This window comes from Chrysochloris asiatica, unplaced genomic scaffold, assembly GCF_000296735.1.
Source record: "Chrysochloris asiatica unplaced genomic scaffold, ChrAsi1.0 scaffold00232, whole genome shotgun sequence".
Classification (NCBI taxonomy): Eukaryota; Metazoa; Chordata; class Mammalia; order Afrosoricida; family Chrysochloridae; genus Chrysochloris; species Chrysochloris asiatica.
This window is the reverse complement of record NW_006408750.1, coordinates 1,571,040-1,583,208: the sequence shown is the minus strand read 5'-3', so window position 1 is coordinate 1,583,208 and position 12,169 is coordinate 1,571,040. Positions and strand designations below refer to the sequence as shown.

General features: G+C 39.6%; 1 protein-coding gene across 1 annotated transcript in view; it reads right to left on the bottom strand.

Annotated features, from left to right (window-relative positions):
* The window catches only part of ARHGAP26 (Rho GTPase activating protein 26), a 692,304-nt gene that overhangs the window by 449,846 nt on the left and 230,289 nt on the right, over window positions 1–12,169 (bottom strand). Inside the window, exon 9 of the mRNA XM_006873269.1 lies at window positions 7,042–7,136. Within this exon, the coding sequence (XP_006873331.1) occupies window positions 7,042–7,136 (95 nt within the window). The remainder of the gene's footprint in view (window positions 1–7,041; window positions 7,137–12,169) is intronic.

Here is a 12,169-nt window from a genome sequence, read left to right as displayed (position 1 = left end):
GTAGTGAGGTTGGTCCAGGATCGGACATTGTTTCGTTCTGCTGTGCATGGGGTTGCTATGAGTCGGTTCCAACTCGATGGCACCTGACAACAACAACAATAAACTCCCCAAGAGATCACAGCTTAGGAAACCCTATAAGGCCCCTCCACTCTAATCTATAAGGAGCTCTGGTAGCGTAGTGGTTACGAATAGGGCTGCTAACCTCATGGTCAGCAGTTCGAAACTACCAATGGTTTCATGTGAGAAAGATGAGGCGTTCTGCTCCCATGAAGATTTACAGCCTTGGAAACCCTGTGCAGGGTCACTATGAGTCAGAGGCAACTCCACGGTACTTAACAACAACAACAACTCTAATCTCTAGAGTTGGTATGAGTTAGAATCAACTTGATGGCAAAAGACTTGGTTTGGTTTGTATTCTCTTCCTCCATATGGGCAAGCAATAGTTCCTTAGTAAAGGAGCCTGAGTCTATGTTTTTGTTTTGTCTTGTCTTCCTGCTCATTGTTGTTGTTCTGAATAAGGCAAATGTTTTTCTATGCAATGAGGAAATTGTATTGTGATATGCCTGGTGTTCAGCATATTCATCAATTAACCAGGCAACTGAAGATTTTGTTTTAAAGGTGGAATTCATTTGAGGTGAAAAAAAGCTTTGGAAATGGACAGCAGTGATGGCTTCATAGCATGCAATTAATGTTACTGAATTGTACGCTTAAATATAGTTAAAATGGTACTTTTTTGTTACATGCATTGTATCACACACCACAAATTATGTTAATTTTAAAAAAGGCAATTAAAAGGTGTCACTCCCAAGAATTTATGGATGCTGTAAGTCTGGGGCAGGAACCAGGAAGCTGTAGTTTGACCAAGCACCACTGTGGACGCTGCATGCAAGTGCTTCTCGCTGCTAAAAGAGACACTAAAGTAATCATTCTCAGTTTTCCTTCCTGGAATGTCACTTGCTTAAAGGCTAGAGGCTCTTCTCCAAAACAACATGAAGCATCAGCACTAAGTCTGAAGAGTAAGTGTTTAACCTTAAAAACCCACAACATCCCAAATTCTATGTAACACAAATCAGACTTTAGCCATGTGTTTGGATCTTGATCGAATATAACAATAATACCAGTTGGCATCACCTCATGCTGACTCCATGTGTGTCAGAGTAGAACTGTGCTCCACAAGGCTTTCCAGTGGCTGATTTTGTTTATGAGTAAATCACCAGGACTTTCCCACGAGATGTCTCTGGGACTGGAACCCCCAAATCTTTCAGTAAGTAATTGAGCACGTTAATTATGTGCACATGCAGAGACTCCAAAATGATTACCAGCCATTACATAAATGTTTATACATTCTAAAGTTGATATATTTTGGGAACATTTTGAAACCTTACACTATTAACAACAACCATTCTCTCTTTTACTTCCACCTTTCCTTATGCTAAATGTATATTTTTTTTACCTCTGCCTATCTGACTGTGCATTAGGAAAATCTGCTGCACAAGACCTTTTAAGTGTTGAAAAGCAAAGATGTCAGCTTAAAGACTAAGGTGCGCCTGACCCAAGCCATGGTATTTTCAATAACCTCATATGCATGCGAAAGCTGGACAGTGAATAAGGAAGACCGTAGAAGAATTGATGCTTAGAGTTATGGTGTTGGAGGAGAATATTCAAAGTGCCATGGACTTCCAAAAGAACCAACAGATCTGTGTTGGAAGAAGTGCAGCCAGAGTGCTCCTTGGAGACCAAGATGACCAAACTTCATATCTCATACTTCGGACATATTGTCAGGAGGGACCAGTCACTGAAGAAGGATATCATGTTTGGTAAAGTGGAGAGTCAGAGAAAAAGAGGAAGACCCCCGGCGAGATGGATTGGCCAATTTGTGGCAGCATCAATGGACTCAAGCGTGGCAACAATAGTGAGGTTGGCCCAGGATCAGGCAGTGTTTCGTTCTGCTGTGCATAAGGTCACTATGAGTCGGCACCGACTCGATGGCACCTACCAACAACAATCTGACTCTGCAGGCAAAGCTGAGAACTCTGTGGGAAGGCATGGCTGAAGGGGCAGGAGGACATCTCTCAGCTCTCATCACCTTGCTAGAAAGCACTGATGATAAGCAAATGGTGGGAGTCTTCAAGACAAATGGATTCTGGGCAGCGTTCTCAGAAACACTGAACCTGGGCATGGAAATGCTTTTATTTTCTTCTCATAGATATGTGATCCACCACTCTTCTGATGATTGATGTTTAACCATTTCGAGGTAGCATATGATCAAAAGCCGATGATCCTGCAGGAAGAAGTCCAAGGTACATTGAAGGCATTGGCAAAGAATAAGCCTCCAGGAATTGATGGAACACAAATTGAAATCTTTCAAAAAACTGATGCAGCACTGGAGGCACTAACTCATCTATGCCAAGAAATTTGGAAGACAACTACCTGGCCAACTGACTCATCCGTATTTGTGCCCTTTCCAAAGACAGGTGATCCAACAGAATGAGGAAATCAATGGACAATATCGTTCATATCCCATGCAAGCAAAATTTTGCTAAAGATAATTCAAAAACTGCTGCAAATGTATACTAACAGAGAACTGCCAGAGATTCAAGCCAGATTCAGACAAGGACGTGGAACAAGGGATATCATTGCTGACTTCAGATGGATCATGGCTGAAAGCAGAGAATATCAGAAAGATGTTTACCTGTGCTTTATTGACTACTCATAGGCTTTCCATTTGTGTGGAGCATGACAAGCTATGGACAACACTTCAAAAAATGAGAATTCTGGAACACTTAACTGTGCTCATGAAGAACACGTACATAGACCAAGAAGCACTGTTCGAACAGAACATGGGAACGAACACCAAATGGTTTAAAATTAGCTAAAGTGTGCATGAGGGTTGCATTCTTTCACCATACTTATTCAATCTGATGCTGCACACATAATCTGAGACACTGAATTAGATGTAAAAAAAAAAACAAAAAAAAAACATGGCATCAGGATTGGCGGAAGACTCATTAACAATCTGTGATATGCAGATGATACTACCTTGCTTGCTGAAAGCAAAGAGGACTTAAAATACTTGCTGATGAATATCAAAGACCACAGCCTTCATTATGGGTTGCACTTCAATGTAAACAAGACAAAAATCCTCACCACTGAACCAATAAATAACATCCATGCAAATGGACAAAAGATTGAAGTAATCAAACACTTCATTTTTCTCAGATCAACCATCAACACTCATGGAAGCATCAGTCAAGAAATCAAATGATGTATTTGCATTAGAAAAATCTGTTATATAAGACCTGTTTAAAGTGTTCAAAAGCAAAGATGTCAGTCTGAGGACTAAAAGCCATGGTATTTTCAATCATCTCATATGCATGTGAACGTTGGACAGTGAATAAGAAAGACAGTAGAATTGATGCATTTGAGTTATGGTGTTGGAGAAGAATATTAAAAGTATCATGGACTGACAAAAAACAAAGCTTTGTTGGAAAAAGTACAGCCAGAATGCTCCTTAGAAGCGAGGATAGAGAGACTTGTTTCTCATACTTCAGACATATTATCAGGAGGGACCAGTCCCCGGGGAAGGACATCATTCTAAGTAAAGTGGAGGGGTGGCCAAAAAGAGGAAGACACGCCCCCCCAAATGAGATGGAATGGTACAGTGGCAGCATCAGTGGGCTCAAGTATAGCAATGATTGTGAGGTTGGCACAGGACCGAGCAGTATTATTTCAATCTGTTGTGCATAAGGTCACTATCAGTCGGTACCAACTCAACAGCACCTAACCACATCAATAACAACATTTTTATCAATATGAACAACTAAGAGTTAAAGGTGTTACCTCCGATTTCATTTTGACACACAGCGTTCTTTCCACCCTTCCAAATTCCATCTGAGCATATGTTATACCTTGCTCTGATAGCAAGGAGTCATTCCCTTTTTCCACAATATTTTTACTTATTTGCTGAATCTTAGAATACATGTCAAATGATTCAAAAAACTTGAACCTCTACCACTGGATGGGAAACCTTTTCACTGCAGTCTAATACTTGTTAGTTTTTGTTTTTCTTCATCGCAATGGCATACAGACAAAACACCTGCTTAACAATTACTTGAGTTAATTTCCTCTTCAGTCTAATAATGTTACTCATTTGAAATATAATTTGATTCATTAAAAAAAAAAAGTATCAGTCTGTGTTGGAAGAAGTACATCCAGAATGCCCTTTGGAAGGCAAGATGGCCAAACTTCGCCTCTCATACTTTGGACATATTATCATGAGGGACCTGCCACTGGAGAAGGATATCATGTTTGGTAAAGTGAAAGGTCAAAGAAAAAGACCTCCAACTAAATGGACTGGCATAGCGGCGGCAGCAACAGGCTCAAATACACCAATTATGAGGTTGGCCCAAGACTGGGCAGTATTTCCTTCTGTTTTGCATAGGGTCACTATGAGTCAGTACTCACTCAATGGCACCTAACAACAACAGGTATGTGATGAAAATACAGAAACACCTGGGGTCAAAAAAGCTGAAAGAGAAGAAAAACATTGCTAAACTGTAACCTCATCTTTGAGACCAAAGATGATGATCTATATATGAAAATGAGAGAAGATGTTTCATAGAAGTAACTCTTATCTCCTGCTTATTAAGAATAGCAGCCTCATTTTGACCCATGACCAAAAACACTCCATGTGATGCCAAAGGACCCAGACGAAGAAACTGAGTGGAAATAGATTTACCAACCCCACTTGGTATACTGGAGGTGACACGCTTTCACCATATACTGGGGGCACAAGATACTTTTATGGACCTAATAAAGAGGAATGTGCTAGGAAGTGTTGTAAAGAATATAAATGAGATGGGCAGTTTTCAAGAAAGTCTGCAACACCTATAAAAACTGAAGAAGAAAGCACAGAAAATAATTCTGCTTCTGAAAGCATCTCTCAGCTTGTTTTGATCAGATGGGGAAAGCCACACCACGCAGCAAGCCCGCTTCCAAATAGTCATGCGAACAACAAGATTTTCTCCAAGAACTGCACATTTGAGCAGCATCAAACATCTGGTTTTTATTCCAAACAAACCCAACTCCCGAATCTCCTTAACATTTGCCAACAGTATGAATCCCCTTATATTCTATGCTTAGAATATAGAGGATCCCAAGGTGTGGTGCTACAGGATAAGCACTGGACTGTTAACTACAAGGTTGATGGTTCAAACCTACCAGTCATTCCTTAGAAACCCTACACAGGGTCACTGTAAGTTGGAACTGACTTGATGGCACTTAGTAACATCAACAATAAACATGCTTAAAACATGATTTAGGATTTGTTTAAAAACAATCTTTTTCTTTTTTTCCTAAAGAAACGCTATTTGCAATTCTCCTTTGCTACCACAATTCATCCAATGCTACTCTTTCTCCTTTATTTTCCCTCTCACATCTCCCAATATAATGAGGGGTTGTTGTTGTTAAGTGCTGTCGAGTCGGTTCCGACCCACAGTGACCCTGTATAAGGTTTCCAAGGAGCAGCTGGTGAGCTTGAACCGCCGACCTTGCAGTTCAAACAGCTTTGCAGTCTGGTGCATTAACCCACATTGCCACAGCATGACAAATTTATAAATTATATAGAGATTTCTGCATTTTGAGTCTAACTTCATGAATTAGCAAGTCCAATGGACATGCAGGACAAGGTAATTAACAATACTAACTGCTTATACTTGGAGTAAATACTGGTGTGGTGCTATAGGATAAGTAACTGGACTGCTAACTGCAAGGCTGGAGGATCACCACACCAGGTGCTCCTTGGAAACCCAATACTGGGTTGCTATGTGTTGGAACTGACCCTATGGTACTTAGCAACACCAAGCAACAATATGTGTACAACACCTATTGTGTGCCATTCAGGTAAGTATTTTACATGCATGATTTCCTGGAATCATTACAACAGTTCTAGGAAACAGGTAAGTTCAACATCATCATTTTTCAGATGAGGAAATCAAGGTTCTGAGAGATTAATTTGCTCAAAATCAACATGGCTACCAAGCAAAAAAAAAAAAAAAAAGTTGGGTCTAGGTTGTCTGAGTTGAGAACTTGCCATGAGCTTGTGATTGTGGTTGAAAAGGGCATGCTTTGTACATGGGAGCTCTTCCAGCCTCCAACAGTCACACCACAGAGCAGACACAAGAAGGCATTCTAAGGCTTCCAACACAGAGAAACCCAGTCCAGGACACGTGCAGCCTCAGGATTCTCTAGAGCTGGGAAATGGGGCCACAGAAAACCTTCCCAGATGGGCAGAAGTACCGGCTTTCTGGTTTTTTTGTTGTGTTTGTTTGTTTTTTAATAAAAGGGAGAGATTAAATAGCATTATGTGAGACCCATACTAAGACTAAAATATTTTGGGACTAGTATTGCTGATCTTGAACAGGCAGCCCAAATAAGCTTAACACAAGTGCTGCATTCAAAGAATTCACCTGTTGCCAAGGAAAGTGTCTTAAAGAATTGGAATGCTGTCAAACTAGCTTAACACCATAAAATGCTAAGACTTAATGAAAGACTCTATAAATCCTGAGGAATACAACACACCACTCTCTCTAAAGACTGATTTCACAAGTGGTAGAGTCTCCTCCCTAGGTGCACACACTGAGAAGCCAATGAAACACTGTAACTAAAAGCTGACCCAATTCTCTAGAATCATTTTATTAACTTTTTTTTTCCAAGTATGAAAATGCAAATAGATGACACAACCATGCGACAGAATAAATTGTTTAAAATAGCATCTACTCAATCACCTGCAGACATAACTCCATTGTTGAGAATGGAGCTATAATATTAAAACAAAACAAAACAGGCATAGTAATTCAGTGTTGACCCTAAAAGATGGGGGATGTTGTATTGATCCTTGCAAATCAGCAACTGGCTTGGAGTCTTTCCAAACTGGGTATAACTGGGAGAATGGAGAAGGAATAAAACATAGAAAAGATTCAGAATTAGAGGGAATCTAATACAGTAATATTTGTTACCAAGAAAAAGTCAACAGCTACTCACCTGTCTACTGCTTCTACATCAAAGCAAAACCTCTTCTCAATAGAGTCTGTTTTTCGCCTTGTGCAGGATTTGAGGGTGACTGATTCATCTTCTCCCTATTGAACACACAGATCACAGGATGAGGCTCTGCTCCTCTTCAGGACAAGCATGAGACATAAAGTTGTTAAGTGCCATTGAGTCGGGTATGACTCACAGTGAGCAGCTGGTGGGTTTGAACTGCCGACCTTGTGGTTAGCAGTCCAGCACCACACCAAGACTCCCGACACATAAATATCATCTTATGTGTAAGATAAGATCATCTCATCTTATGACCATGTGAGATAGAAGATAAAGCCTTATAAGATACGTGTCTCATACAATTAAAATTTGTAAACCATGTTATACTTAGAACCACACACCTTTAATATTGATAGGTCACGATGGCACAGCATGAACACATGGTAGCTAAATTCTTGTCTATGCTATTTTTTAAAGTTTTTAAATGTATAGGTTTCATTAGTGTTGAGCAAGATGGCCTTGCAGTCAAGGCACATTCTGGGTGTATTTCTTCCAAGACAGATTTGTTTGTTCTTCGAACAGTCCATAGTACTTTTAATATTCTTTTCTGAACACCAAAACTCAAATGCATCAATTCTTCTACGGTCTTCCTTATTCACTGTCCAACTTTCGCATACATATGAAGCTGGAAAACATGATGGTTTGGGTCAGGTGCACTTTAGTCTTCAAACCAACATCTTTGCTCTTGAACACTTTAAAGAGGTCTTGTGCAGCAGATTTGCCTAATGCAATATGTCATTCGATTTCTGAACTGCTGCTTCCATTGAGTGTTGATCATGGATCTGAATAAAATGAAGTCTTTGATAACTTCGATCTTTTGTCCGTTTATAATGTTATTTATTGCTCCAGTGGTGAGAATTTTTTATTTCTTTATATTGAGGTGCAACCTATACGAAAGACTGTGGTCTTTGATCTTCATCAGTATTCTAAGTCCTCTTTGTTTTCAGCACACAAAATTGTATCATCTGTATATTACATGTTGTTAATGAGTCTTCCTCCAATCCTGCTGTCATATTCTTCTTCACATAATTCTGCTTCTCAGATTATCCGCTCAGCATACAGAATGAATGAGTACGGTGAAAAACTACAACCCTGGGACACACCTTTCCTGATTTTAAATCATTCAGTGTTCCCTTGTTCTTTTTGAATGACTGACTGACTTTTGGTCAATGTACAGGTTCTTCATGAGCACAATTAAATATTTCAGAAAACTCAGTCTTAGCAATGTTGTCCATAGCTTGTCACAATCCACAGCCGAAAGACTTTACATAGTCAATAAAGCACAGGTAAACATTTTTCTGGTATTCTTTGCTTTCAACTTAGATCCATCTGATATCAGCAATATCCCGCATTCCATATCCTCATCTGAATCTTTGCTTTGACTCACAGCAACCCTATATAACACTTCCAAAGAGAGGCTGGTGTGTTTGAACTGCCAACCTTGTGATTATCAGTACACTAATTTTGTTATGAAGTCCTGGTGTGGCACTGTGGGTTAATGTGCCAGACTGCGCATTAACCCACAGTTTGAACTGCAAGGTCGGTGGTTCAAGCTCACCAGCTGCTCCTTGGAAACCATATACAGGGTTGCTGTGGGTTGGAATCGACTCCACTCGACGGCACTTGACAACAACAGCTTTTCTTATAGCATCACACCAGGACTCCATTTATTCTTCAATATTGCAAATCGAGGCTTCAATTTATTCTTCACTTCTTTCACCTCGAGAAATGCTGAGAGTGTTATTCCCTTATGGTTTTCTGACTCCAGATTCTTCACATTTCTTTGTAATATCTGACTTTGTCTTCTTGAGCTGCCCTATTGAGCTCTTTGACTTCGTTATTACGTCTAGTCTCTTCAGCTTCTTTGGTCACTAGTGCCTAATGCATCAAATCTGTTATTGAGATGGTCTATAAATCAAGGTGGGGTATACTCAAGGTCATTATTTTGGCTATCGTATTAGATTTGTTTTCATTTTCATTAGTTTTTGCCTGAATTTGCACATGAGCAACTGAAAGTCTGTTCCATGGTCTGTCCCTGGCCTTATTTTAACTGATGATACTGAGCTTCTCCAAAGTCACTTCCCACAGATGTACACAATTTGATTCCTGTGTATTTCATCTGGTGATCAGGCATCTTCTTTCAACAACATAAAAAGCCACGTGCCTGGTCACCATCTATGTTGCTGAAAAAAGATACCTGCAATATGTCATTGGGCTTGCAAAATTCTATCATGTGATCTCCAGCATGATTTCTATGACCAAGACCATATTTTACAACTACCGAGCCTTCCTCTTTGTTTCCAACCTTAGTATTTCAATCACCAGTAATTATCAATACATCTTGATTGCATTTCATCAATTTGAACCTGAAGAAGTTGGTAGAATTCTCCAACTTCATCACTGACTTTAATGGTTGGCACATGTATTTAAATAATATTTGCATTAAGTGGTATTCCTTGTAGGCATATGCATATTATCTCATCACCAACAGCAATGTACAAGATAGATCTTGAGACATTCTTTTTGATGATAAATGCAACACCATTCCTCTTCAATTTGTCATTTCTGTCATAGTAAACCATGTAAGTGTCTGATTCAAAATGGCCAATACTTGTCCATTACAAACATGTATACAAGGATGCCATAGGGGTCCCCTGTACGAATCTAGAAGACATCACCTTTAGACAGCCAACTATCCCATCTCCTCCACCCTAAAGCTAAAGAAACACTGTGATGTCATAGAAAGTACAATGGCCTCAGAATCAGAGACCTGGGTTTGAGTACTGACTCTATAACTCATTAGTTGTTTGACCTTAGAGGTCAGTTCAACTCTATAAGCCTCAATTTTGTCCTTGGTAAAAGGAAAGTAATTGCTATGATTCATTACGTTGTTATAAGGATCACACTGGAACAGGGTTACATTCTTTCACCATGCCATATACTGAACAAATAATCAGAGAAGCTGGATTCTATGAAGAATGTGGCATCAAGATTGGAGGAAGACTCATTAATAGCCTGCGATACACAGATGATACAACCTTGCTCGCTGGAAGCAAAGAGGACTTAAAATACTTACTAATAAAGACCAAAGACCACAGCATTCAGTATGGTTTGCACCTCAATGTAAAACAAAAAATAAAAACTCATACAATGTGGCCAATAAATATTATCATGATCAAAGAGAAAACATTGATGTTGTCAAAGACTTCATTTTGCTTGGATCCATAATCAACATTCATGGAAGGAGCAGTCAAGATGGCATGGGACTTGGCAACGTTTCTGTTGTACATAGAGAGTTGCTATGAGTTGGAACTGACTCAATGAAGCCCCACAACAACTACTGCTTTGACACGGCAGCTCTTCCGCAGTCATATTTTGAGTGCCTCCGAATCAGAGGGGCTAATCTCCCGGCACTATATCTGACAATGTTCCACTGCTAGTCATAAAGTTTTCAATGGTTAAACATTCAAATACAGTCGTCTTCTTCCTAGTCTGTCTTAGTTCGGAAGTTCTGCTGAAACCTGTCCACCATGGGTGACCCAGCTGGTATTTTAAATACCACTAGCATAGCTTCCAGCATTACAGCAACATGCAAGCCACCAAAGTACAACAAACTGACAGATGAGTAGTAGAAATGTAAGGAATTATTATTAAGAGAATTTAAATAATCATGATTTTTTAAATATCTACATAATAACCCACTGTCACTGAGTTGAACTGAAACTCACAGGAACCCCGCAGGACAGAGTAAAATTGCCCTATAGGGCTTCCAAGGCTATGAATCATTCCAGACACAAGCTGCCACATCTTTCTCCCATTAATCAGCTAGCTGGTGGTGCTGAACTGCTGACCTTTCACTTAACCTGCACTATCAGTGCTCCTTTTATAATCATGACAGCAACTCCTAATATAGCATGCTATACATGTCAAAGAAGTTCATATACACTAATTCACATCAACTCTTAACAGCCAAATTTAACTCACTAATTCTTTGGATTCCCAGCACCTACCATAATTGCCTTCTGCCCTTTATCTCCAAGTACGATAAGAATGGGAGAAAAGAAAATACAAGAGAGTTCTTGTCAAAAGGTTTGAGAAAGCACAAGATAAAGACACAACAACAGAATGATTCAGTGAAGCTGACTTTTAGAAGAAAGACTACTAGTTGGAAAAGACTTGTTGGACAAGATCCAACAAAGGCCAGGGCATATTCTATTTCCACTTCATAAAAACCAGGGAGCATCTATTCATATAGGTTTTTAATATTCCTTCTAACTGCAATTTTGGTGTGGCGCTGTGGGTTAATGCACCAGACAGCAAAGCCATTTGAACTGCAAGGTCGACAGTTCAAGCTCACCAGCTGCTCTTCAGAAACCTTATACAGGGTCACCATGAGTCAGAATTGACTTGATGGCACTTAACAACAACATTTTCCTGAGATTTCTTGAGATAAATTATAATTATTTCCTGAGATTAGTTATAATTATAAACCCCATCAAGAAAAAATATTAAAAGGGCTTTATTTATTTTTTCTTTATTAACATCTCTATTCCTTCTCCATCATGACCTAATTACAAGAAATCCAGGAAGACTATCTGGAAGTAGTAGAGAGCAAGGGAGGTAGCATAACTGAATAGTTACTATCAATGATAACACGGTTTGGCATGATCAGCCCAGGAAGTCTGATTTCAAAACTGCACACAAGCACAACATGTTACAAAATAATGCATCATAAAGATGACCACAATTGGAAAACTTGTAAAGGATTGTTGTGGCTAAGTGCTTTCAAGTCAGTTCTGACGCACAGTGACCCTATGTAGGGTCGGTTGGTAAGTTTGAATTGCTGACCATGAGGTTCAAATCAATCTTGTAGTCCAGTGCTATGCCAGAACTCCCGAAACTTCATCTTTCTCCTGAGGAACAACTGGTAGTTACGAACTGCTGACCTTGAGGTTAGCAACCTGACTTGTAATAGCAACGCACTATGCTACCAGGACTCGCTTATGAAGGATCACCTACCCCAAAAAAAGGAGTCCTGGTGTGGCACTGTGGGTTAATGTGCTGGACGATA